General features: G+C 38.5%; 3 protein-coding genes across 3 annotated transcripts; 1 reads left to right on the top strand and 2 right to left on the bottom strand.

Moving 5' to 3' along the window:
- Window positions 1-5,412: 5,412 nt before the first annotated feature.
- On the bottom strand, window positions 5,413-12,304 carry LOC108239432 (mitochondrial import inner membrane translocase subunit TIM44-like). Its single transcript, XM_017422131.3, has 13 exons — window positions 12,215-12,304; window positions 10,588-10,692; window positions 10,319-10,483; window positions 10,107-10,187; window positions 9,714-9,863; window positions 9,228-9,361; window positions 9,030-9,115; window positions 8,680-8,772; window positions 8,360-8,484; window positions 8,184-8,234; window positions 7,768-7,857; window positions 7,289-7,399; window positions 5,413-7,026 (listed from the first exon to the last, which is right to left on the bottom strand). The coding sequence occupies exons 1-13, from the start codon at window positions 12,269-12,271 to the stop codon at window positions 6,907-6,909; spliced, it is 1,368 nt and encodes a 455-aa protein (XP_017277620.1). The 5' UTR covers window positions 12,272-12,304; the 3' UTR covers window positions 5,413-6,906.
- Window positions 12,305-13,237: 933 nt separating this feature from the next.
- LOC108239416 (ras-related protein Rab-11B-like) lies at window positions 13,238-19,459 on the top strand. Its single transcript, XM_017422113.3, has 5 exons — window positions 13,238-13,457; window positions 15,420-15,615; window positions 16,436-16,629; window positions 17,036-17,116; window positions 18,753-19,459. The coding sequence occupies exons 1-5, from the start codon at window positions 13,418-13,420 to the stop codon at window positions 18,896-18,898; spliced, it is 657 nt and encodes a 218-aa protein (XP_017277602.1). The 5' UTR covers window positions 13,238-13,417; the 3' UTR covers window positions 18,899-19,459.
- A 1,898-nt stretch (window positions 19,460-21,357) lies between these two features.
- Window positions 21,358-25,889, bottom strand: LOC108239428 (E3 ubiquitin-protein ligase MARCHF2). Its single transcript, XM_017422128.3, has 5 exons — window positions 25,569-25,889; window positions 23,972-24,289; window positions 23,651-23,846; window positions 23,304-23,513; window positions 21,358-22,512 (listed from the first exon to the last, which is right to left on the bottom strand). Exons 2-5 carry the CDS (start codon window positions 24,154-24,156, stop codon window positions 22,357-22,359), a joined length of 747 nt encoding a protein of 248 aa, XP_017277617.1. The 5' UTR covers window positions 24,157-24,289; window positions 25,569-25,889; the 3' UTR covers window positions 21,358-22,356.
- Between the last annotated feature and the right edge of the window lie 1,977 nt (window positions 25,890-27,866).

Below are 27,866 nucleotides of genomic sequence, written 5' to 3'. Positions count from 1 at the left end.
CCTGGAAAGGCTTCGGTGCTTCTTCACTGAGTTGTCGATTTCCTGATAAGCTTCTATCTTTGTATCGTCTTCATCATAAGGCACCAGCAACATCTTCATTTAATGATTTACTCATCAGGAAACCTAAGAAAGAAAAACAAAACAGAGATAAGGATGGAGGATGCAGTAGTACAAAATAGGATGAAATGATTGTTTTTGTTTGTTTTTTGTTTCCAGAGGCTTTTTGTCGCTCCTTGCTATGTGGTTTTACAGTTCAGGTTTTGAGCTTTTGCAGCAGTCCACTTTGGTCCTGGCTGCACTCAGACTTGCCGCTAACTCGTTGTTATGGTCAAAACTCAGAATCACAATCAAAATAACTTCATTAATGCAAAAGAGAAATTGTTTATGTTACAACTGCACAAGTAACCACAAAGAAACACAGAGCAGTTCATACAGAATAGTTCAAAATAAGGTAGCGGAATAAATTGAAAAGTTAAAAACTAAATAGGAAATAAACATTGAACATACAGTTAAATGACTGAAAACTTAATAAAACAAGATAATAAAGTAAAATAAGTTGTGTACAGGAGTAAAATGAGCTTATCGAGATAAAATGTTGGACATTAGAGGGCTTAGTAGAGTGGTTTCAGTACGAAGTGGCGCTCTATTAGAGAAAATCGCACTTGCGTTGTGTAATAGTTAATGCTCAGTAATCCAGAACATGGTGAAATAAAATAAGTAAATAAATAATTAGGAAATAAAAAAAACCTGAAGATATTTTGCTTCCCATCCCATCCATCTCATGCAGTTTAAAAGCTGGGAACTCCACACTCTCCAGTTTTTTAATTGAGAAAGCTCCCCACAAAACATCTTCAGCTACAGAAAAGAAGTTCAGTTGTTTTGTTTTTTATTTTTTTTAATAGTTAATGGACAGAAAAACAGTAGTATAGCACCAATAATTGCAAAGAATTCAATTAAAAATAAATAAACTAAAGCTAAATAACCTTTGTGTCTCCAAACTGAGTTTGGTAAAGTAGATATACACAACAGGTAAGATATTTTTTGTTTATACCTTTATCGCAGAACTCCACTTTAAAAGATCTGAACTATCTCTTTAAAGGTTGAACAGGAGTCTTGGCACATTTAAAATGTTTAGTTTATTTTCGACTTGTGAGCAGTATCAAGGATTTAAAGTTCATGCCAGAACAAAAGAAAGAGTTTTACTGCAGAACTTGTGTCCAACGTTCTAATTCTTCTCATGGGCAAATTTAACTGAGATCAAGCAGAAACACACCTCCTCCCCTGAACGAAGTAGCGGTCTGGAAATAATAATTTAGACTCTGATGATGGAGGAGATACATGTCATGAAAACCACTTGGAGAGTTGTTTCACTATTGCTCAGAAATCCTCTCTGGGGCCTCTTTAATGAGCCACGGGGTGAAAATACATTTCCTGAGGCAGGCACTCTCTCGAGTCAGCATGTTCTATTCCAGGAGGCTTTGTCTCCTTCCTGACCACCCCCGCTGATCCTCCCAAACACGTTTTACCTCCCTTTCCCTCTGGAGAGTGGGGCTAAGTGGAGGTTTAACAGGGGTCTTGAAGGGACAATGAGGGAAAAAGTGGCTGCCTGGGGATCTATTAGGAAACGGTCCCAACAGGACCTGAGTGTTCAGTTAGCAGCGAAAAGAGCAAGAACACCTCAGTTCAATCTTCAGATTTTTCTCATCTGGATCACTGCATTACCCTGCTTTAGTCATGCATTTAAGAAATGGCAGGATTTGGTTCCTCTTAAATCCTTTTGTGTATTTGGAGAAAAAAAAACCCACAATGACAAAACACTATCAAACTTCTCACTAACCACTTTATATGTTTCTTTCATAACACCGTGGCAGAAATATATGATTTTATCATATTTTTATCATATATTTTAGCGTTCCACTCTTTCTATTGGAGCAAAGTAAGCAGAGTTGTTTAGTAAGATTGTTGTAGTTTTTAAAGAAATGAAGTGTTTTTATCTCACTTCTTGATCTTCAAAAGTTAATAAAGGTCATACAGCAATAATGAAACAGTTAAAAAAACAGTTTAGAAAGCTAACAAAAAGATCAGCATTCATTTTATTGGCTATATGATGAAGCAGCTTTAATTCCTTAAGGATTAATCACATTTTAATGCTCGACTGATAAATTCACACAAAACAGAACAATGAAAATGTAATATTTAGGGCTTTAGGCTTTAAAGGTAAAATCACAGTCACAATGTTTTTTTCATTCAAATAGTAATATTAAAAACAGAAAGTACACCCACTGCACCCAGCAGCCAAGTCAATAAACTCTGACATCTGAGCAAACGCAGCGACATATGGCCTTCCTCGTGGCGTAATACCTGTTCCTATTATTGACTCCTGTGGATTATACTACCACAGCTCTGACAATGTCAAGGACTTCAAAAACAAAAATCGCTGCCTATAGAAATATCTAAACAAGAAAGATTTACCCTGTAAAAAAATAAAAATTTATATCACAAACAAGTTTTTTTTTAGAGCTGCAAGATCCTAAGATTACTTTAAAAGCAGAATGAATGAAAAAAAAAATCAGTTTTTGTTCTCCTGCTCCTGTAGGAAAAGTATTTTAGCATTCAAACATGTCATTAATATAGTTATTCCATGGCACCACAGTTACTATGGGGAAAAAAACGTAGATGCGGCAAAACTATCCTTTATCATCACATCATGTCAGTGTTCAATTAGAAGATGATTTTATTACTCACTTCAAAACTCACTTCAGTGCTGAAGTCACAGGTGAAGGGGTGAATTCAGACACAAGGTGGTGATGATCCTGCAGCAGTAGAGGCGTTTCAGCACCAAGGACAGCATCAGGCTCGCTCCTCCACACGCAGGTCTGAACTTCTGCTGCACGTCCTCTGCTTTCACTGAGAGGCTTTAAAGTCTTCACACCTACCAGGATCCTCCTCTCCCTCCTCTCCCTCCCTCCCTCCCTCCTTCTCAGACCGTCCCTGAATGGTTGCTGCAGTGATGGAGGAGATTCTTCATGAAGTCATAGATTTATATTGACAACACGCCATATGAGAAGCTTTCTCAACAAAAAATAAAAGAAAATAAAAAATTTCAAAAGCTCTCCATTTCCCTTAACTGGATACTCCAAAAAAAAATCAAAGTTGATTGTATAGGGGAAAATATTTATTCAAGGTAATTTGGTCAAATAATTTACACATTATGAGTTATCTATGGTGATGTGACAAATGTAGATCACATTCTTTTTGTATTCTGAGTTTAAAGGTTTTAGTAAGTTATTGTTTGGGTTTGCACATTTCTGGGATTCCTTATTCTCAGTATTAGGCTGTTCTTTGTTAGAACAAATAAAAACAACATAGCAAAAATCTAAAATTGAATTCTAAGAGTCCAGGCATTGCAAAAAAACCCAAAAGATTTTGGATTTTTATTTATATTTTCTGTATTTCACAGCTCAGACTGGCTCAAAGCATGTCAACGTTAATGAACTGTGACTTTTTTAGATATTAGAGGAGTTGTTTCAGTTCTTTTAGTAGTCTGATTTTAAAAAAATATTTAAATGTAAAACTAGAACTAGATCAGATTTCACATGGTGGCATGGCTTCAATAAGATACAACTCATATTCTGAAAAAGTTGGGACGTTGTGTAAAATGTAAATAAAATCAGAATGCAATCATTTGCAAATCTCATAAACCCATATTTTATTAGCTGGAGACCAGACCTCTCATCAATTAAAAACATTTGATACATCATGTAATGAAAAATTTGGTAAAAATGATCCAGGACTGTTGAACAGCTAGAATCCTACATCAGACGAGAATCGGACATTTTCCTCTAAAACCTACAGCAGCTGCTCTCCTCAGTTCCTGGATGTTTACAGACTGTTGTTAAAAAAAGTGGGGATGTTTCACAGTGATAAACATGGCCCTGTCCCAACTTTACTGGGAGAAATAATTACATTTTACAGACACTGAACCAGGCTGCCCTCCATACACATCCTGATCTGTCCTGCCTGAGGCCATATGGTATCTCCCAGGAGGTTTAATTAAAACTGAGTGGATCGTAACACCCTCAAGAAGTTCATTATCAAATCACACCAAGCTGTCCTCCTATGGCTCGCCCACTGTGGTCATAATTATTAAGAGCTTCCAACCTACCTGGGTGTTTCCATTGCTCTCCTTTGTGTTAAACAAGGTTTTCGCAGTGGAGAGGTCAAACTGTGGTTTAGTGCTACAGGAAAACTGTAGCCAGTTTAAGTTGTGTGTATGTTTTAACTAATAGGTTAGTTAGTACAAGAACTTCCCTTTTTATTTGTCAAAGCTTCAGGATGAAGTCCTCCATGGACTGACTATAGTCATGTGTCATTTAAACCCTAATCTATCAACCTTATACACCTTAATCTAGTGGTTCATCAACCATCATCTGAGTCTAAGGACATCTATCAAGATGTGCCAGATCTGAAATGAGAAAACAAAACACAGACACTCACAATATCCACTCTTCAATTTCTTCATGTGAGCAAACACACACACAGTGCATACAGAACTGCTGACTGTTCAGAACGCTTACACAAAACTAATCATAACACAGTGAGCTCTTTTCTGCTGACCAACATCCTGATGCAACAAAATACAAAAAGTCATGACTATTTTTCACCTGTTGTCGCTTGTGAAGCCGTTATCTCCAGCTCAAGAAATTACTGGAATGAATCTTCTTAATTAAATAGAAAAGCTAAGGCACATTATGCAAACTGAAAGGTTAACCTAAACTGGTAAAGCAAACCTTATCTGTGGACAGTGGGAATAAAATAAACAAACGTTCCAATAAAAATCAGACCTCTAACCTTGGCATGTGTTCGTAGCTTTAATGTTGTCCCCTCATAGCCATGAGATCATATTTCAGTTGGGGGGTGCTGTGAGCATCCATAAACACTGATAATATCATTGTCCCAACTGTGCCTGTTGTCTTATTTGTCTTATTTACAGCATTAAAAACATGCTGTATAATTTGGACTGACAGTGTTTTTTTAAAACTGCAGTCATAACCTTATGTTAATCTGCCCACTCCTTTGCGGGTTTTATACAGTAGTAAAATTTGCACAGATATAACAGTGCTGGTCTATATACGAGATTTACAAGATTGCATTTTAAAATATAATTTCATCACGTGCAGTGCTAAAAGAATTAGTTTTATTCAGTTTTTCCGTTTTTGGCCATGCATGTCCTCTGTCATCCATCAGGGGTGCTGCAGCACCCTCCACATCCCTACTTCCCACAGCCTCGTCTTCCCTCGTGTTGAACTGTAAGACATTTCCTGCAACAACACAATCCAGTGATAGACACAAATCATAAGCGCACACACAAACAGGATTCCAGTCAAACAGAACAACACCATGAGGCGACCATCGGGGTTCATAAATTTTAGTATCATCAGTGATAAACCATTTTACACGTTACAATTATCAACAGCAGTCTGTACAACGGTGCAGTCCAAATAATATACTCACTCATTTCCGTTTTTATCGTCACCATTTACCCATTGAAAAGACACATTCATGAACATAAACCGAACAGTTTCATAAGACGAGCAGGTGAACGATCTGCAACATAAGACGACAGGAAGCTTCAACAATGAAGCTGCTTAAATGAAAAACAGCTGGTGCCACATGTGCTTACAAACAAAACATGCTCAACATTTCATAAACAGATGGGCTATAAAATTAAATGAAGATGTAACTCAGAATGGTGACATGAGAAAACATGCTTCATTTCAAAATGTAATAATACAAAGCAGCATCTGCAGCTTCTCACCTCGTACATAACAGTCCCCCTTCTAGAAAATGACTGGAATGATGTTAAATAAATAGATCTTTACAGTTTTAGATTTATGCTTAAATATTCCTCTCTTTTTGCATTTGTTTAGCTTCTGATAACTGAACTTCAACCAACAGTTTTGTGTAAAAAAAACCTAAAGCAATAAAAAAAATGTGAGACATAAAACTCAGTTTAAATAATCATGAATGTCTGCATTCAGACTTTAACCCCTCACAGGCTCACTTCCTCTTCTCTCATGTTGGCCTTAATGATAAATACTTTGTTTCATTGAGAAGATACTAAAATCTGAAAATGAAGCAGGTTTTAGGATCAGTTTGTTTTCACTGAGAATGTCTAAGCTGACATATTCTAGTTAACATCAACACAGTTGGTGACATGTTGACCCAGTAGGAACCAAACACATTTTTTCATCTTCTTAAACAGAAAGCTACTTTTTCAACAGTACTTGTGTTAAAATAAACAAAAGCACATTCTGTATTTTTCATAGAAGGGTATAGCTTTGGTGTCTGATTGCATTTTCTTCATCTGATTCATTACTGAAAAAAGATTAAGTTATGGTCAAATTTTTAAACATCCCTTATACACCATCAAATTCAACACATATATTCACTTTTTCCAGTTCCTGCGACAAGATTTTTTTAAATTATGCCACACAGATAGTAGGAAAGGACTGAATAAAGGGATTCAGGCTTCTGCTGGTTTACCTAACTAGTTCCACTCATCTTAAAATTAATATTTAGGTGCTTTATTCATCGATCCAAACACCGAGCGGACCAGAATGATATAGAACTCTTTATAACTGAATGCTGATTTCTGTAAATTTGTCATGTATTTGACCTCTGTTGGTGTCTTTAAGAGTGTTTCAAGAAGTGATCGAGTATGTACATAAGCACATAAATCCTCTGATGGGAATGGGGGCAAACAGTCACAGAGGAGCAGGGTTTCACTCTGTCCTCTTAGGTTAAGTTACTGTATACAGGATGAGCAGCTCCGTATCTGCCCTCTGTATCAGTATGAGTTCCAGATGAGCCTCTTCATCTGTGCACCACCCTTCTTGTTTTCATTCAGAGGATCTGCTCGGTGCTGGAGGCGGAGATGTCCAGCAGCCTCCACGCTGCGTTGGGGTTCAGCTCCTCCTGGTCTCGACACAAGGCCCAAACGTACATCATTCTCATCACTTTCTCCTGTGAAGGGAGGAGAAGATGAAAAGGTCAGTCCAATCATGGCTGAAGGGATCGTATTTTTGTTTTAGTAACAGAACTTTAAATATTTTTCATACATTTAGCTTATAGACAATTTATTTGAAACCCTAGTAATTAAATAATCAAACCTAAACATTGCTTCAAACTTTTGTTAAAAACTCATTTGAGCTGTGCATCTTTGCAGCAACTCTGTTGTATCTATGAGTTTCAGTACTGAAACTTAGTTAACTAGAAGATGACTGACCGGATCTCCCTCCACAATGTCTCCTTTGGGGCTGCGGATCACCATGACGACCTGAGCTTGGAAGGTGATGATCAGAACCGGACCCTGGTCCATCATCTTACCCATCGCTAGCTAAAGCACAGGAGGAGACAACACACAAAAAAGCTGAGATAAGATGTGAACTCTCTCTGATTCTATTCAATAAATCTTTAAATATTTTTGTTGCATCTTCTTTAAAATGATTGTGGAATTAAACAGCTAATAATGCAATGAAATGGTGACAGTCTGAAGCTAAGTTATAGAGGCTGGTGTGTTCATCTTGTTCCTAATGTTTCTTCTGCCTTATTTAGGGAAAATAATGCTAAGATCAGCATTTTTATCTATAGAAGGTAAGACAAAAAATAACACATTTATTTAATTTTTGTGGATTATCAAGACAAAATAGATGCTTTTAGGGAAAAAAAGAAAAGACACTTGAGTGTGGGAATTGTAAGACTCACATCTATGTTATCAACATCGAGGACTTTAGACTGAAATAGAAGCCCCAGAGCCTTGGCCTGCTGGATCGGGTGGGCCAGCTGACTGTATGTCTGAGAATGAGCGTATAAAAAAAAAAAAACTTGTTTGAAACATTACACTTCACACAATATGCATGAAAGCAGATCAACAATCAGTTCTGTGTGAGGGCTTCTGAGCCTGAAAAGACGATTGAGCACACAAAAAGGTGCGAAAAGTGTCAAAAAGGACTTTAGTCTGCCAAAAACTGTTTTACATTTTCTTGTTCAGCACAAATTCAATGAATATGTAGTATGCATAAAAAGGTAATCCGCTGGTGATGTGCAGACCATTCCAGTGTGAATCAGGGCTTAAAAGATATATTAAAAATAGACATTGAAGTGGTTGGTGAATCACTTACAGCCTCATAGCACCAGTCCTTTAATACAGCCAGCTCTCCACGAATCATAGCCTACAGAGCAGACAGAGACCATCAGTACTTCACCGCATCACTCCGATATTTTACAACTGACCGGAGGGAGCGCGCTCAATGAAAGAGTCGATGCAGTGCTAAGAGATGAGGCTGGTTTTGTTTACCTCCAGGATGTTAGGGATGATATCCTTCTCACACTGTTTAAGGAAAGAGTCCTTGTCAAAGTTGGGGTCTATCTTCAGGATTTCTGTCAACACTTCAGACATTTCCGTTTTCGAGAAAAGTCCACCTAGAAACACACAAAAAACACAAAACAATGAATCTAGAATTTTTAACTAAAAAATGACCACAACACTGAGCGTCTGTTTTATGATTTAGTCTTTCATTTTTTACAAAGAGAGAGGTACTTTGTTATTTTAACCACATTAATTCATTTTCCATCATAAGTAAAAGATAAATATCAATAAATAGGATGGAGAATTACCTAAAAAGTCAGTGACTTTGTCAGTCATGGCCCTGGATGCTCTGATGAGCGCATTGTCACTCTCATCATATTTCATCTTCATCTCAAAAAATCCTGGAGGCAAAATATTATGAAGGCAAAACTAAAGGTTAATTGCTTTAAAAAAATAAAAAATGTGAGTTTCTTGTGATAATAGTATTTAAAACCAATAGCTTTTCTGCAGATACACAAATTATTATTATTTTTAGCACATTTACTTGTAAACAATCTGCTGCCACCTGCTGCTTTTAAATGAAATTTCATGAAAATTATGACGACGAGCCATATTCTAACACCAATTCCACAACATCTGAACTAATAAACTGACTTACTGTTAAAAACTGCATTATTGTCCTTGAAGTCCTTCCACTGCTGGTACCACTTTGAGTCTCTATGCAGAACGACACCCATAGCCTCTCTACATCACAAAGTGAGGAAAAACACATGAATATGTTGACATTTGAGGAAATGACGATTCAAATTTCATATTTAGGGAAGGGAAATAGGTCTGAGATGTAACAGTTTCTTACTCGTTGGCTTCAAACACTCTGGTGTCGCCATCTACTGTTTTAAAGGAGAAGTCGCTCCTCATCCTCAGCTGAGCAGGAGCTCTATAGGCACTGGCATCTCCGACATCTATCTCCTTCTTCATGGATTCCACACCCTGAAGAGTTAAATCAAAATCTGAGTGTAAAATTAGGTTTGTAAACACAAATGATTAGCAACTTGTTGACTCCATAATTCAGCTTTATTTGTAATTGAATGAGGAGTTCCAAAGTATGAAAAACTTATGACTTTTTTGGAAATCATAAGTGGTGACAAGAATAAGCATCAAACAAACAAATAAAAAACACGTTAATGAATGCCTACTGTTAGCCACAAATGATCCTATTTAACTGCAACAGAGTAAGATGTGAGCTGAAAGCCAATATACAAAAAGTGGGCAAACAGTTGCCATTTGAGTTGCTGTAAATTTTCAGGATGAATCTTATGGACCTCATATTTTCTTTTCTGACCTGTGAGATGGCCTTGAACGCATTGGTTCCGCCCAGTTTTTCTCCACCTTTTGAGACAGACTCCGCAGAGTGCTTGGCCGACCTCGCTGCCTCTTCCACACCTTCCTTGATCTTCTTCCCAATGTTGGTACGACTCACCTCCTCAAGACTCTTCAGCACAAAAACAAAGGAAAAAGCTTGTAAGGATTAAAGCTCATGATTGATTAGAGACCATCTCAGTTTCTACATAGTTAAAGGCAACTTTTACCACATCAGAATGAAGTACACATGAGGGAAACTTGAAGAAAACTAAGTATATGATGACAAACAATTCCCATATAAGGATAATCAATCATGTCTAGATTCTGACTAATTACAGCTAAATTTCTGTGACGATTCGTCCAAACATCTTACCTCTTTGACAGTTTCTGATAGGGAGCCAAAGGTCTTCTTAAACACCTCTGATGTCTTCGCTGTCTCAGCTTCTATAGATTTCTAAAGAAAGAAAGAAAGAGTTTCTGTATCATTTCAAATGCATACAAGTGTACCAAATTACCTAAAACATTAACAAAGTTATTAGTTTTGAAGTGAATTAACTGAGACTAGATGTCATAAAACATTCTTACGTATTTCCTGCGGGCCTGCTGAAGGGCATCAGAGTCCTCCAGCCTCTTGGCCTCTTCTCTGAACTTCTTGATGTTTTCCTTCATCTCCTGGTTCTTACTGAACTCCTGACGGAGATTATCAACAAACTCCCCCAGAAAACCTTTACGTCCTGAAGCATATCGGACCTAAAACAAACACAGACAGACAAAAGTTGCCACCATCTCTTATTTTTAAGTCATGTAAACAACAGCAAGGGATTCAATGATAAATGGGAAAAGTTAGTGTGCACCTGTACAGCTGCAGCTGGACTCCCGTGTAACCTGTAAGCGTCTCCTCTCCACGTTGCAGAGACCAGAGATCGAGTGCAGAGCGACAAGGCATTTTTGCCAATCAACTGCAAATCAACAACAGTGTAACTCAGCCACAGTCAGGGATGTTATAGGTTATGTCCCAATACTGTTAAATATTGGGTTATAGGGTGCTTTCAGCTGACATCAGCAGACTTCCTCTTTGACATGTTGGAGGACAAACAACAGACCCCACACACTGCTTGTGCAACACTCATTCTATTAAGCCAAAATGCTATGTTTCTGTGTTATTATAAGCTGCACAAAATGATGAGATAAGCTTTTAATGTTTACCAGATATTGTCATTAACCAGGGAGAGAAAACAGCAAAATTATCAAGACAAAGGCAATATTTATGGTTGTCAAGAATCACACAGGAGGATTTATATGATTCAACGCTACGCCTATACGTAGTCTGATCACATCATATCAGGTTAGTCTGTTTCTGTTTCCTAAAAGTAGATTTAATATTAAAATTAAAAGTTGTGGATATGATAATGAATGTATGGTTGGAGCCCTAAGTTTGGTGATCAGTGTTGGATGATGTCAAACTACATCTAAACTGCTTCAGTACATAATAAATCTATAAAAAGTGGCCTTTCGGTGTTGAAATAATCCATATAAGCACTGCATGTTGGTCACAGGACATGTCTATGAGAGGTGCACTAAGAGTCCAAATGTGAATTGGATTTGCACAACATTTCCCTAACTACATTTGAAACTCGCACCTCTGTGCTTTCACTGTTGCTACCATGTTGTTTGTCCTCCGCCAAGACGCCATGGTTTTTGTTCAATGAGAGAACCATATATATTAGAAGAAAAGCAAACAATAAGTGTGTCTAAGTGATTCCCGTGCCCTGAGAACTACCATAAGAACTGAATGGTTATGATTTAAACAAGATTTTCATATTAATACCATTATTCCCAAAGGTAATTTCTTATTTGAGGTTTTCATGTTGATGAACAGAATACTGTTTTTTACAGAATTACTCCCTAAAATACTTTGCAAATCATTTGAGTTAAGATATGTCATGGATAGTCAAGTTTTGTCACCCACTGACTTTCATTGACCTGTGAATAGGAGAATTCAAATTCTAGAATATAAAAACCATAAAAGCAGATTATTTTATTTACACAATATGTTTGCAGATTGCAAGGCCCTTTCCCCCAAGAATGCATGTAAACAAATAGTACAGATATGCAACCTTCTCTGTCAAAGCAATTTCTCAGCTAAAACTGCTGTTTTTCACAATTATTTTTTCCACTCAGCACTTGTCAAAATCCTTCTTTACCTCAGAGTTCTGACAGACTCACTTTTAAAGCTAGACCAGCAAATAAAATTAAATTTTAAGCAGTAAAAGTGGCTAAAGTGCTGTAAATCTGATGCAACAAGGCCTGTTCTAACGGACATCTCGCGCTCTGTTTGGCTAAAACTGAACCTAAAACATTTCTATTTACATAACTGTTCGTGATAAACCCGCCTGCGGGGCTGTGGAGGTAGATTTACATCATTAAATGAAGCGGCTCATCCCTGAGAGCGGTACTGAAGGACATGAATGGCTGTCTCACCTCGTAACACCGACATACAGAGGCTGCCATCTTGATCTTGAAATGAAGCACGTGCATCCTGGTACGCCCTCGCTGCGTCAGCTGACGTCGCGTTTGACCAATGGGAGCGAAGGAGGTTGAAGGGGGCGGAGCCAAGTACCGGAACAACATTAAAGGGACAATTCACTCTAAAAACGGTAAACATGTTGCATTAATAATATCATTTTCCACAAACGTTTTTTTTAGAGAAGAAAGACAAACAAAACTGTTACTGTGAGCTTTAAAATAAGCCTAGGTTTGCAGTAAATAATAACTGACTTTACATCTTAATCAATTTAATTTGAATGAACTGTGATCCAAAACGTTTTCAAAACAAAAGTTCAAAAGTTCACTATATAGACAATCACAACTCTGAAAAAGTTGAGACTCTGTGTAAAATATATATAAAACAGAATGCAATGGTTAGCAAAAAGCTATAAACTCATATTTTAATTACAGTGGAACATAGAAGACAGAGTTAGATGGAGGAGGATGACTTGCTGTGGTGACCCCTGAAAAGGCAACAGCCGAATGAAAAAGAAGAAGAGGGTCATAGTTGTTTTATTTAACTCTAAAAAAGTAGTTCTGGGTTAGATTAATGCTCTCACAGTTGTGTTATTCTCAAAGATAATTGCCTTCCAAAAGTCTTAGTGTTTTAAATCTGATTGCTTTCAGTGTTAAGGGGGATTTTGTGATTTTATTCTTATGTTGGAAGTGCAAATTAGAAGGTGTGAATGTGAAACTCTAATGATTCATTATGTGACTCTTAATCTAATTTTCTTTAATTCTTTCATGAGGTTCTCATTATAACTTAAATGCAAATGATTATTTTAGAAATCATTTCCCGTATTAAATCTGTATTTTTGACCCTGATCCTGTTTGATGTTTTAGAGGAGGAGGAGGAGGAAGAGGATAATTGACAGGTATCCGCTGCTGGCACGCGGGGGCGCAGCGCCCCCGCGCGGCAGGTATGCGCGGCCGCAGGGACTCCTCCCCTCCCTCTGCAGAGTTTGAGAGCTCTCTCCCTTCCTGCGACCAGCTCGCCTTCTTGACAGCCGACACAGTGGCGCAGAGTCCGAGCACTAAGCTTTCCCTTTCCATGTTTCTGGCTTGAAGCGAGAATTCAGGGCGACGCTTCCTACTCATCCTCTTCCGGAGAACATCGCTGGAGTGGCCTCATCTAGAATGGGGAACCGAGACGACGAATACGATTTCTTGTTCAAAGGTAAAAAAAAAAAAAAAAATTAATAAAATAAAATAATTAAATAAAAGACAAGGGGGAGAAAAGACGCCTGCGTTCCCTGTAATACAGACAAAGCTTTGTTTTAGAGATGAAGGTGTGTGTGTTCCTCTGAGCAGCTGTGTTTTTAAAGGAAACAGGGTGTTTTCCTCTGAGCTGCCCTGATGATAGTCGCTTATTATCACAACACAATGCTGTGACATTACAGCGCCTGCAGCGGGATTTATAGGTAAAGAATGCGCAACCAAATCCGCGCTCAGCCCTTTATTAAACTTTTATCAACTCATAGAGCAGATCTGATGGTTGGAGCCAAGACTTTCCGCCTTTTATTTGAGGTTTAGTTCTCTCCTCTCCTCGTGGAGAATGATGAAAGGCCTTGATTAGCCCTTTACCTTCTCCTGATCAATAACATCCATCATCACAGCGGCGCCGCAGCCCAGAACTTCATCTGCTTTTTCTGTTTCCTGACTGCCAACAGACCTGGGAAGGTCCCAGATCCATGTCTGAGGTCCAGAATGGCCCCTTTGATCGTGATATCAGCTCCTGTGGCACATTAACATCCCGGGCTTGTAACAGCCAAAAGGCCATTTAGATGTAACAAAGTATCCTCTGTGGGATGAATGGAGCATCTGCCGGAGGCGAGGGATCTCTGGATCTCTGCCTCTCTACCTCCACCTCCCTCCATCCCTCCATCCCTCCATCCATCCATCCAGCCCTCTCTGGTTTCTCCTCAGAAGGCCCTGAAACTGTCGATTCTGGTTCTGATGAGGCGTGTTATCAGCTTCCTGCAGCTCGGACCAGCCGGTGGCGACAGGCAGGACAATGTTCGGGCCCGTTTCCTTCAGCAGAGAAAGAAAGGAAAACAGAAAGACTCCAGCTCAGCCCCCCCCACCCCCTCTCTCTCTCTCTCTGCTGTCACTTCGGCCCAAACACTCATTTACTACAGTTTAAAACAATGGGCCTGCTCATGTCAAGTTATTTTTACACCTACTAATCAGAATTAACCCACTTACCTTTGCATGGGTTCCTTTATTGGACTCATAAAACACCACAGGCTGCTTTTACTTAAGTTTTCTGTAGTTTATCTTTGCCTATGTACCTTGAAATTAAAAATAAATGAAGCCTACTGACTAAATTTAACCTCAAAGAGAAAATACAGTGTGAATGCTGAGTGCTGAATGCCAGTGGTAAAACTTGCTAAAGAAGCTGAAACCTAGCCTAAAGCTAAAAGAGGCAAAACAGAAGCTTAAAAACTACAAGTAGTACAACTCTAGCTAAAAGTTCAAAGAGGCAGAACAGTAGTGTAAAGCTAAAAGGAGCAAAACTCTGGCTAAAAGCAAAACGATTAGCTAAAAGTAGCAAAATGCTAGCTCAGAGTAGCAAAAGTAGCTGTAGTAAAAGGGTAGCTAAAAGCTAAATGTAGCACAAGGCTAGCAAGAAGTAGAAAATCTAGCAAAAACTAACAAAACACTAGCTAAAAGTAGCTCAAGAAAACAAAAATAAAGTAAAGTAAATAAAGTATTGAAGCAGATTTTTAAGAGAACAACGTTTTGAAGGATTTTAAGAGATCTCAATGTATTTCTATGGAGAAAATATTTGTAAATAAAGTTAAATATTTTAAAAAGTAAAAAAGTAACAAAAACCAAAAGATGTAGCACCCATTACCTGAATAAGATGAATGTTTTTGTATTGAATGACTGAAATATGCAGAAGTAGCTAAAGACATGAGAAATAATGAAAAACGGGAAAACAGCAGAGTGAGAGCTGACTCGGCGTTCACGCTATTGTTTTATTTTCTGCTTGGGTTGTTTTGTCTAAACTGAGAAAAAGAATTCTACAGATTTAGACATACAGTCCTTTTTGTAAAGGATCCAGTTCCTGTGTCTTGCTGCACAGCAGAAACACACACACACACACACACTCATCCGCTTGTCTTCCTCTCCTCAGTTGTGTTAATTGGAGACTCGGGCGTAGGGAAGAGCAACCTGCTCTCTCGATTCACACGGAACGAGTTCAACCTTGAGAGCAAAAGCACCATCGGGGTGGAGTTTGCCACGCGCAGCATTCAGGTGGACGGCAAGACGATAAAGGCTCAGATCTGGGATACGGCAGGACAGGAACGCTACAGAGCCATCACTTCAGCGTAAGTCTGTCCTTGTGCTGTGCTCGTAAATCTCCTCGTCATGTGACACCTGCAGAGCGGGGAAATATTTCCCCAGGATACTATCACTCCTTCCTTAACACTGAATTATTTAAGAAACAATTCACATTTGGAGTGTTTTTGACACCAAATATGAAGGGAGTTGGTGCTTTTTGTTAATTTAGCTGCATCAATCTGAATGGCTGAAAAATAAAAATAAAGGTGTTACAATCATGAAGATGTATTATAACTAGAAACAGGACTGGAAGACAGAAGTTGAAGCTACAGAGGACGAGCACTTCCTAGTGGTTGACTACACTACAACTTTTAAACAAATGTCACACTGTGATTGATATCGGGACAGCTCGTTAACGAGTTGGGAGGGTGTGTAGGTGGGACTTTTATATCGAGGGTACGACCCCATGAGCCTAATGTGCAGACTCTGGCTCCAAAAATCCAACATGGCAAAAATGGACATTTTTGCTTCTATTTTGAACAACGAGACAAGGCGGAGACGTTTAGAGTCTAGACCTTAACACAACATAAATGCTGTGGTGGGATCATGACAGAGCTGAGAATAAACAAATGGCTACAAGCCTTAATCTTTAAGAAAAAAAATGTAAAAAAGAGTGGGACAAAATTCTTCTATAACTATGAGAGGCTGATCATATAGAAGATGATTACTTCAAATTATTGGACATAGATTCTGCATTATGTCGGCGCGTTTCTCAAATAAATAATAGCACAGTGAAGTATGGTGCATGTTGTTGAAGCTGTTGGACTTTCATCAAAGGGGTGCAATCAGCCTTTGCTCTCGTTACAGATACTACAGAGGGGCAGTGGGGGCCCTGTTAGTGTACGACATAGCCAAACACCTGACCTACGAGAATGTGGAGCGCTGGCTGAAAGAGCTGAGAGACCACGCTGACAACAACATCGTCATCATGCTGGTTGGCAACAAAAGTGACCTGCGACACCTCAGGGCCGTGCCCACGGACGAAGCCCGCGCCTTCGCAGGTAAAACACTCACCGAAGCTCTGATTGTTGAGTCATTTGGTGGCTCAGTCATTCCTGGTGTCAAATATAAGCCTTTCTATTTAGTGTGAGTAGTTTAATTTTTTAATTTCTGCAGTGTTTCTTGTTATTTTTTTTATAATAACTCATCACAGTATCAACCTTTACTCACCTGGTTCAACAAACTTCTTCATAGCTTAACTGAGCACAGTACTTGCACACATGATATATTTGATTAAAATTAAATTTAGATTACAAAAGTACACATTTTAGCTTCAGAGGGCTAATCATTTTATAGATGTTTTCATCTTTATGCTGTGTTTTGTTAGCCAACCCTGGTCTCCATTTTGTATGTATAATAGTTATTTGAGTGAATGTTTTAAAAAGTTTCATTTTTGTTAATCCACAGAGAAGAACAATCTGTCATTTATAGAAACATCAGCCTTGGACTCAACAAATGTTGAAGAAGCCTTCAAAAATATCCTTACAGGTATGACTGCAGAGACCTTACTGTACACGACTAGAGTAATTGGAAAATGCATGCATGTTCAGACGTACATTAACCAAAAGAGAGTGAAAAGAGTCTCCTCTACAAAGAGAATCAGTTACCATGGTTACTGGCCTGCCAGGCAGTAGGTTTTCCTCAACAAACTCTGGGTTTCTCACGGAGACTTCCCCTCCTGCAGAACCCGAAGCAGCTGTTTCATGTTCCGTGTCAGTTCCTCATTCACACAATCAGTATCAAAGCTCTTATCAAAACATGTTCAAATGCAGAAGTTTCCAACTTTCAAAACAATGAGGTTCCAGTTGGACGGCAGTGACGAACACAACTGCCTGCATGACAGAAACAGTCTACCACCACTGTTGGAAGGGCAAAGACACAGATTTCTGGATGTTGTTCTGAGTTCAGAATTGTGTGAAAAGGTTACGAACAATTAATATCTTACCTGTTGTAGATAGCTCTTTGAACAACCTCAATTTGGAGAAATAAGAGGTATTAGTTTAGCCATTTAAGAGAACGATTTTAAAATGTAGAGTAGACCAATGAAAAGTTAACCAAAATTAGTTTTATTCTGTCAGATCACAACTTCATGATTGTCTGTCCATAAACAAATTTATCGCCCACCATTGAAAGGTTAAGGTGGATGATAATGTTTTTCCCATGTCTGTCTATTACCAAATTACCTCATGAACCGTTGGACAAGTTTGAATGAATTGTGCAGAAAGTAATCATGGGATGTACATCTTCAGCTGATTCGCTTTTGGAACCAACCAGATTGGAAATGGCATGGTCATTTTACAGATACTGACCTAAAGTTTGGTGCGGTAGTAGCTGAGAGTCATTGCCAACACATATTCTGAGTGCTAACATATTGCACAAGAGCTCTGTTTAAAATTTTACCAATAACTGCTGTCTGTTAGCAAAATATCTCATGACTCACTGCATGTATGTACCCCTACAGCTGATTAACCTTTTGGGTTAATCTCATTCAAGATGGCCGCCACAGCCAACTGATTTCAGAAGATACAAAAGTAGCTATATTTCAGTCAGTTTTACAGATATTGCGCGTCAGTTTGGTGTGGTTGTAGCTGAGCGTGAGTCACAACACGTACTGAGTGCGACATCTCAGGATTTAACATAACGAGGGTTAAAGGTTAGGCCTTTAATTTTGTCTGCACTTGCTGTCATTTGGATTTTCTGTCTGGTTAAAGCTGAATATAATTTAAAAAAAACAATACATGTGGTGGTAGGACGCTAAAGGGATTACAGTTTTATGGTCTTTTAAAGAAAATTCAAAAATTGGTAAAGGAGAATGAGTAAATATAATGCAATTGTGTTAACTTACAGATTCATTTTTAATGTGATAAAAAATATAATATACAGTCACATTTCTACAACTTCAGCGGAGTATACAAGAGCTTCAGACTTTGTAATTCTAATTCTGTAATTCGCTTTTATGATTTAGACCTGCACATGTAACTTCCTCTAACAGAGGTAATTTCCCGTTGCAGCTGGGTTATTTCACCTTTTTAGTTTCAACATAAGGTTGGAAAAGGTTATCGTGTTGGGTGATATTTTGAGTGAATATAATCGTGTTCTTTCTGATTTCTCTCTTCACAAACAGAAATATACCGCATTGTATCGCAAAAACAGATTGCTGAGCGGTCCGCCCACGATGAGTCCCCAGGAAACAACGTGGTGGACATCAGCGTTCCGCCGACCACGGACGGCCAGAGGGGGAGCAAACTGCAGTGCTGTCAGAACCTGTAATCCATGGCAACAGTCCCTCCTCACCTGGGTCAATTATTAATTGAAATCCATGGTGTAGAAATGCTCTCATCTGTCCCTGGGAGCAACATTATCTGAATCTGCACTTTTTAAATCAGTGGAGTCAGTTCTATTATGCCACAAACGATCAATTCCCAGAGAGAAGAGTTGGATTTCGAGTAGTAATCTGACCCAGGTACAGTCAGCTACATTCTGGTGCAAAAACAGGACTGAGGGTACAACATAAGCAGCTACCACAGTTAGTTAACCATGGCAGTGTAGCAGAATAGGCTTGTCGGAGACCTTGAAAGTCTAGTCGTTTCTTTGGTTATAGCCCCAAACTGGAGCGGCCTGGGTTATAAATCCTGCCTCTTCCGCTCGTATCTGCAGTCCTGTTTTTGGGCTTCTCTCCACCTCCTTCAGTCATCATCTCAAAAAAAAAGTGGTCGTGATGCTGCTGGCGCTTAATTCATTTTGTGTAAAATATATTCTTTGTTTTGTTTTGATAGCTTGTCTGCTCACATACATTATATTAATGCCATGAAATTAAATTTTACAATATTATTTTGCCGTCTCTATTTATTTGAGAAATTTACAGGACAAAAACTGGTACTTGGTACGACTTTACTCCACATATTAGAGTATTAGATTGGAAATAAAGTTGTCCGATGGTTCCCAACAGGGTTGTCTCCCTCTGGAATGGTAATTTTTGGGATATCTAGACTGAAAGTAAATGATATGAATAAAAAAACAGATGAAGTAAATCAAGTTAACTGACAGCAGGTTAGTGGGCATAAAAAAGATTTCAGAGAGGCTGAATCTCTGAAGTAAAAATGGACAGAGTTTCACCAGTTCTGCAAAAAAACTGTTCCTAAAACTAATGGAACATTTTCAGAATAATGTTCCTCGGCGGAAAACTGGGAAGACTTTGAATATTCCATTACTGACAATTCATTATTATTAAAAGATTTCAAGAAACTGAAGAAACCTCTGAGCTCAAAGAACATGGCTGAAAGTCAAAAATTGATGCTGTGATCTTTGGGCCCTCAGGGGTCACTGCAGTAAAAACAGGTCTGATTCTGTTCTGAACATCACTTCATGGACTCAGGAACACTTCCACTAATAATTGTCTGTAAACACAGTTCACCTCACATTCATATATGCAGGTTAAAGCTCTATCAGGCAGAGAGGAAACCAGATGTGAACACCATCTGGACCAAAGTTCATTTAAAATGAACAGAGGCAAAGTGGAAAAATGTCTGTAGTCAGACAAATTAAAATTTAAATTCTTAATAGAAAATAGATGCCGCGTCCTCCGTACTTAAGAGGAGAGGGACCACCTGGACTGTTATCAGTGAACAGTTCAAAACCCTGCCTCTCTGATGGTATGGGCAGATTACACATCTGGAAAGGAACCATCAATGCAGAAAACCATTTACAGGTTTTAGGAGCATTTGCTCCCATCCAGACATCTTTTTTTATAGGGAAGGCCTTGGATATTTTAGCAAGACAACACTGAACCACATACTGCCTTCACAACAACAACATGGCTTCATAACAGAAGAGTCCAGGTGCTGAACTGACCTGCCTGGAGTCCAGGCCTCTGACCTTTTGAAACCAATTGGAACATCATGAAACAAAAATCTGTCAGACAACCCAGGAACGTTGAACAGCTAGAATCAGACAAGAATGGGACAACATTCCCCTCAAAAACCTGCAGCAGCTGCTCTCCTCAGCTCCTGGACGTTCAGATTGTTGTTAAAAGAGGAGACGTTTCACAGACAGAAACATCACCCTCTTCCCACTTCACTGAGATGTGTTGCTGCTAAACAATTCAAAATTACCTTATGTTTTGCAAGAAAAAAAGTACAATTTCTTAGTTTAAACATTTTATAAGTTTACTATATTTTATTGTAAATGAAATATGGGTTTATGAGATTTGCATATCATTGAAATCTGTTTTTATTTACATTTTGTACAACATCCCAACTTATTCAGAAATGTGGTCATTTTTTTTTTAAATTTGTTACATCCCAGGTGTGTAAATAAGAATCATAAGGAAACCAAAAGGAGGAAACTGCTTTAAATGAGATAATATGGTTTCAGTGTAAGAGGACACAAGACAAAGAGGTTATGAAACATGGCTTAATTGTGAAATATTGTGTATGTTTTAAGCCTATCAAAGACGTGATTTATGATAAAATAAATATAAAAGAAAATTAGATTTACTTAAATAAGAAAACTACTAAACTTCCTGCTGGTTTTCAAAAGACTGCATGCCTAGAAGCAACAACACTTCACGATGAGTCCAGGAGTCCCTCATGTTTTATTGCACAATAACCCAACTTTCCAGGGGATAAAGCAGGAAGACTACAGTAACACAAAATACTTTGTTTAGCGTACGCTGCATACATTGATTGACATCTCATAACACTTTGTTTTTTACTGCATCTTTAGTCAGCCTGCTCTCGAACATGTGTTTTCATATTTCTCATTGTATCATCAATCTGAACACTGTTTCTCTTCTTTTTTTTTTTTTAAAATTGCATTTCTTGAGAGTTTAAGACATTACTACTGCTCATTGCTAGGCAGCTCAGTTCATGAATGGTGGATATACACATGGAGCGAGGCTATCTGCTGATGCACTTTTTATGCCAACACAGGAGACATCATCCCAATTAGAATGTGAACGCTTTTTTCATACCTTCAATACTTTTTGTCCTGTAGCCACCTGGCAAGTGCAATTATTACGTGATGCCTCATCTGCTGTCTAAACAGGAACGGGGTTTGATTTTTACTCTTCAGACAGCGATATAAAAGCTTTACCTGGAAAATTAAAAAGTTCAGACTACGGACAAAAACAGTGGTAGGAGTGACAGTTGCCCTCTATCGTCAAAGAAAACACAACAGTAGTACTCACAGCTAGACTTCGTCAGTCATCTTTCTTAAATGTTTCACACAGTTTAACCATTGTTCAAAACCAGTTAGATACATTGTGAAGGGGAGCGGGGAAATTATAGGTAGTGAATAGGTTTTATATTATACTGTAGTAGCATGCTGAATCTGTTATATTCTGCTACATTAGCTTGTGTCTTAGTATTTCATAAGTTTTTGTCACTCACATTAAAAAAAAAAAAGAAAAATCAGGCTGGTTAGTCCATTTTCCATGTGTCCAGTCGTTCACATCCCAGCACTGACGGTCAGAAGACTTTTCAGTTTTTACCTAATACGAGTCTGTAAGGAGTTCTTCCCAAAACCACTTTTGTGGTCGGCCAATATCATAGTTTGTTTTTGTTTGTTTTTGAATCAAGTGCTTCAATAAAGAAAACATGACGAGAAAGAAGCTCTTCTCTGTCAGGATGGTCCGTATGAAGTGCAAAAGTTCATTATGATGATTTGTTTTTTTAGTGAGTGCTCGGGTGAGCTTGATTTTAAATACTGCTGCTCCAGCTGCTCTGCACTCATACGATGGTCTCATCAGTCATTTTCTTGGTCGACTTGGTCGGCACTGAACGCTGGGTGGTGTGCGCGCCTTTCATGTCGGGCATGAGCAGGCGCACTTTCTGATTGGTCCTCCTCCACTCCGAGTACAACTGACAGTGATACCGAAACGACACCTGAGGAGGACAAATACAGACCAGGGAGAAAAAGACAACGTCAATAAAACTGACACACAGATATTTGAGAGAGTAATTTGGCTGCAGAAAGGCTAATCTTTCAAAATGTCTCATTATTGCCCGCCTCCGATGAGAAAGTGGAGCGATGATGTTTTTACCCGTACTTCAGGCGCTAACAGATCATGCAAGATTTCATAATATAGCACGAGATTGTGCATAACAGTTTGACTAAAATAGCTTTAAATTGATAATTTCTCAACATAAGATGATCTTAGTCTAAAACTGGCATGAAATGTGGGGGGGGGGGCAACATGAATTTCTTCAAAAAGTGCTACTTTTTTAATTTTAATGATGTGTTTAATAATGATTAAAAAGTGTCTTACTAACAAAGTATTGTTTAAAATACCAAGCAGTTAAAAAATGATTACAGTAAATCTAATTTAAGCTTACATTGCTCTCAGTGAGCAATGCGTGTCTGTGCAGGCATGAAGTTTCTGGAAAGCTTTCAATCAAATAACTGCTCTATGTAAAAGAACCTAGACACAAGAGTAACCTACCCCACAGATTTTTACATTTTTAAAGACAATACAAGCAAAAAACAGGTTGATTTCCATAAAGTGAAAGACAAATAGTTGATTTCAATTGTTACTGGGATAGATCTGTGCCAAAACACATTTTTTCAAAATTTAAAAGTCTTAATAAGATGTCACACTTGATTAAAATCTAGGATTGATATACATTAGTCAGTTTCACTCATTTACAGAAGTATAAGTTCATAACGCATTAGTTACCAGTGTCCAGAGGATGTAGATGGTGAAGAGGGCGATGGTGAGGGCAATGAGGCCAACAGCCTCAAGCCTGCTCTTCAGCTGCAGATGGTCCTGGGCTCCTCTCAGACACAGCCAGCCAGAGATGGCTGCCAGAGGTGTAATGAGAAGGAAGCAGGCCATGTCACACAGCAATGTGCGCTTCTCACTGCGGGGGCCGGGGTCCTTCAGCCACTGAGCAGCAAAATGAAGAGGTCACTGGTGCAACTCAAAGTTAGCTACAGACATACCAGCCTAGTCAGCGTTAACTTGATCGGATATATAGATATATACATGCAATACATTCATCGCTGCAGTGAGGCTTCTCTTACCTGTGTGAGTGGTTGTGGTCGTCGTTCAATAGTGAACTCTGTGTGACAAAGTTCACAGTAGCTGGTGTTGGAGGATGACAGCCATTTCTCCAGGCAGCTCTTGTGCACTTTTCCCAGCGTCCCAGTGCAGTCACAGGGTGAGAGCAGCGTCTCCCCTCCAGCTCCCTCGTGACAGATTCGACACATCCCGACATCACTGACCACAATGACAGGAGAGCATCAAAGAAACACAAATAAATCAAAAAAATGTGTGACACTTAAAAAAAAAAAAAAATCACAGCAAAGAAACAGGAGCCACATCTGAGTTTTCAATTTACATACCTCTGCAAGCTCACAGCTTTGACAACAGTGGAGAGTGGGCGGCCATCTTTAGCCGTAACCTTGGCAACGTACTGAGCCTGCGTGGTGGAGTCAGACTCCTCCGAATCTTTGGAGGCATCAGTTTCATTGTTCCCAGAATAATCACAGAGAGAGCCGGGGAGCTGGCAGCACCCTGATGAAGACATGGCTCATCTGAGGCTGACAGTGATGAAGATGGAGGAGTAGACTTCAAAAGAGAAACTGATCCCAAACCAGATGTTTGATCAGATGTTGAAACTCCTCTCTGCTCCACCCGCAGATCAAACAGACCGGGAAATACTGAACAGGAAATAAACAAGACAAAGTATGGGTCACTTTGACAGAATGATGAACAAAAACACAAACATTAAAAAAACGCAACATGTGTCCTCCTGATAAACTATTTATACAAGAAACAGAAAAAGTAACTAGTGAGATGATCAATGTGGTAAATTACTTCCTTATTTTGAGATAAATGCAATTTTATGCCAAATACTGCTTCACAAGGCCAGCAGCAGACAAAACAGCATCTCCAACAGCCTCGTCAATGTGGTTGTTGTGGAACTAAAATCTGCTTTGTTTTTGTTATAATGTTTTTTTCTACTTAAGAAAAACAGAGATAATTCATAAATGACAGCTGTTTCTTGCTTTTATCAAAAGCACCAACTGCATTATGAACTGGGGTTACTGCTCACTAAACAAATCATTTGACTTAAAGGAGGGTTAAAAGAGTTTGAGTTAAAAGAGGGTGATGGCACATTGAAGACAGTAATTTATAGTTCACGGCTTTACAAAAATATTAGAAAAATAATTTTTAAAAAAATGTTGCTGCTTAAAATGGCAAACCACAGCTTTCAAAAGAACTACTGAAGCAGAACACCAAATTCTTAAACTTCCCCAATTCATACAGAAAAAAAGGTTAACATTTTACTTATTAAAGATACACTTTATTTGTTATGATCTTCAAAAAGGCCAAAATGGCTCTGCAGTTTAAGAAACAAACCTCTATAGTTTGTAAACCTTTTAAAAAATACAACAATTATGAGTAGTAAGGAGCTTATCAGTGAATGACAAACAAACTACTAATATTTTAAAGCACATAAAGAAAACATTTTAGGGGGGTCGAGTCAAAAACAGAGGGTCCTGGCTTGTGTGGTCAACAACACAATCTTACACAACTTTTACAATAAAGATAAAAAGCTCAGCTACCCCGATGTACCGAGAGCACATATTTGACGCAGAATAAACCAAGCTTGGTGATGTTACAGCAGTTTTACTGAAACGTACTTGAGGGGATAAAAACACCCTTCAAGCTTACCTTATCACACTGAACGAGCAAACAGACGTGAGGTAAAACATCCTACATTTTGTACCTTTATTATTTGCTGTTTACCTGTCACCCCCAGCCTTAATTATGGTGCTACAGCAACGTTAATCTGTGGTCAAAATGTATTTAAATACGAGAACACAATGTACTGTAAACGAGTACATGTCTACCACAAATCTCATATTTCGTTGCAATATATATAAAAAAAATAAACAAAGTCAAATAAATGGCCTTTATTGTAAATGTACTCACCAGACGGCCTGTTTTTCTTTTCTTTTTTTCGCTTGGCCCTCCGTTAGCCAGAAACTAGCAAGCTGAGCTAACTGGACAGCCCGAGCTATAAATTATGACACTGACATCTAGGCAAAAGCCAGCGATATGAGAGGAAACACACGACGACCAGAAGTGCTGTACCTTCTCCATGACAGGTGGTATAACGCGGTCGGTTGGTTTGATTTGAAAAGAAAAGAGGATTAGGCTTTTTTTTCCTGCCAGAATTGCTAGACACAGCTAACGGGGCTAGCTGGTTAGCAACGGGCAAGCCTACCTCAGCTGTGCAATGGTCATGTGACTCCGTGCTGCCTTCAGGGACATCTCTGAAATCAGATTATTCAAGTAGTTGTCGTGGAGTTTAAATAAATTTTGTCAAAGTTTTATGTCAGAGCTCGTCTACATGCAGTTATCTCTTATTTTTCTGTCTAATGACTCTATTTGGGTTAGATTAGGAGTTCTAAAGAAGTCAGAGCACAACACATTAAAACTTAAAAACGAACTGGTATTAAACACGATTTATGTCTATGACATGAATACCAACCCCGGATCCAAATATTTACGCAACCAGAGGAGGAGGAAAACTTATAAAAAAAGAGTGCTGAAGGCCTTCATACATCGAGTCAAGTCAAATATAATACCGCTAGGTGGAAGCAATGAGTCACCTGATTGTTGCCATTCACATAAACAGTTGTTATGCATGGTGCTGCTGTTCTAAAGGTGATGGAAGATGCAAAGAAATATTCATAAATTCCTTTTGCGCGTAATAAATAAAAGCACAGACACTAACACAGCAAAGTAAACGATTTAGATACCTTAAGGTGGTGGCATGTACAAATATTTATTTACCATTCTTCTTAGAATCAAAAACTCACTGACTTAAGCAAATATTTTAAAATAAGAATACTGATTTTTTACAAAATTTGAGTATGTTCTTCCTTCAAAGACAAAACAATGTCCTAAATGAATTCTACATTACTTTGAAAAACTCAAGACAACAATACAACATAAATAATAATATTTTTTTAAAATCATGCTGGCATCAGTACCAAAATATCTAAACGAAACCCTAAAATAGAAATGTCCACATGTAATTTTTTTAACCATTACTTACACAGCAGATATTTTTGTCATTTTGCCCCGCTGCACTCTCTACAGTTTGTTACTTTGAACCCAAACACTGATAAAGAAGGGGGTCCATTTGAGGTGAGTGCAATCTTTGCACATCACTAAAAAACAGACTGTCGCGCACTTGGACACACAAAGACACGTGAACACCCCGTCAGATCATGTCTCCCATTATTAACCTGCCTATCTATTGGGTTAAAGTCCAACAGAACTCTGCAGGCAGGGGGACATCATGGGACGTGTTAGTGGACTCTAACTGAGACCATCACAGATCATTAACACAGCAAAGGTTTTGTGTTGGAACTTTAATTAACCTTAAAGTTTAAACAGAGTTTGAACTTGTTATATTTAATAGTGTTTGTGAGATTTGTTGAGTGGAGGGAAAAATCTGTTTGTAGCTGTATTGATTTTTCTTGAGGTTTTGAAAAGGCTATTGAGTTTCTAATCCATTTTTGCTGCCATGACGGAAACAAACGGAAACTTTTAGGGCGACAGAGCAGAGATTAGATTGTTTTATGTCCCAGCTGTAGTTCCCATTGTTTAAACTGATTGCAGGAATATCAATAAAACAGCATAAATTGTAAACGCAGAGTTTAATTTTATATGAAGATATAAATGGAGAGGGAATGACAGCAAGAGACAGAGGAGATTACAGAACCTAATGATAACATATTGCCTTCAATAAAAGTTTAATTCAGGTGCTGCTCTTCTATCTTGTGATCCTTTGAGCTGCTCCTCGTGAGCAGCACTCGGAGGCTGTAATTGAGTTTCTCTAATTTCCTGATGCTCCCTTTTTTTCTCAAGAGGGACCCTCAGCTGTGCTATCTTTTTCATGACCAACTGGAACGTCTGAATACCTCGTTTTTACTTCTTTTTTTGGCCTTTTGGCATAGCTATGGGAACACGTTTTAGTTGTGGGGCTATTAGCAAAAAAATGGTACTTCTGGCCAAAATGAACGACAAATTAAAGCTATATGAGAGCAGAGTGTTTGAAGCAGTTGTGAAATTTTGCACCCAGATGCTGTGTATACAGTGCTTGTTTATATACCAGATTTAAATGGTCATCAAATCTGTTTTTATTTGTTTTGTTGTTGCTTTGAATAATTCTTTATCTATGTATTTGAACATGCTAGTGTTCTGGGGGAGCTGCAG

Source organism: Kryptolebias marmoratus, linkage group LG20 (assembly GCF_001649575.2).
Source record: "Kryptolebias marmoratus isolate JLee-2015 linkage group LG20, ASM164957v2, whole genome shotgun sequence".
In the NCBI taxonomy this organism is placed as follows: Eukaryota; Metazoa; Chordata; class Actinopteri; order Cyprinodontiformes; family Rivulidae; genus Kryptolebias; species Kryptolebias marmoratus.
Note: the sequence above shows the minus strand (reverse complement) of the source record. Positions and strands in the feature narration are given on the sequence as shown.

Excerpts from the sequence above, each read along its gene's own strand:
- LOC108239416 (XM_017422113.3), top strand. The coding sequence starts at position 13,418 with ATGGGGAACCGAGACGACGAATACGATTTCTTGTTCAAAG. Across the intron at positions 13,458-15,419 it reads ATACGATTTCTTGTTCAAAG|TTGTGTTAATTGGAGACTCG; the intron begins GTAAAAAAAAAA and ends TCCTCTCCTCAG. Across the intron at positions 15,616-16,435 it reads TACAGAGCCATCACTTCAGC|ATACTACAGAGGGGCAGTGG; the intron begins GTAAGTCTGTCC and ends CTCTCGTTACAG.
- LOC108239428 (XM_017422128.3), bottom strand. The coding sequence starts at position 24,156 with ATGTCTTCATCAGGGTGCTGCCAGCTCCCCGGCTCTCTCTGTGATTAT. Across the intron at positions 23,847-23,971 it reads AAAGCTGTGAGCTTGCAGAG|TGATGTCGGGATGTGTCGAA; the intron begins GTATGTAAATTG and ends CATTGTGGTCAG. Across the intron at positions 22,513-23,303 it reads TCTACATCCTCTGGACACTG|GTGTCGTTTCGGTATCACTG; the intron begins GTAACTAATGCG and ends TGTCCTCCTCAG.
- LOC108239432 (XM_017422131.3), bottom strand. The coding sequence starts at position 12,271 with ATGCACGTGCTTCATTTCAAGATCAAGATGGCAGCCTCTGTATGTCGG. Across the intron at positions 7,858-8,183 it reads AGGACTGGTGCTATGAGGCT|ACATACAGTCAGCTGGCCCA; the intron begins GTAAGTGATTCA and ends GCTCATTCTCAG. Across the intron at positions 7,400-7,767 it reads TCGATGTTGATAACATAGAT|CTAGCGATGGGTAAGATGAT; the intron begins GTGAGTCTTACA and ends CCTGTGCTTTAG.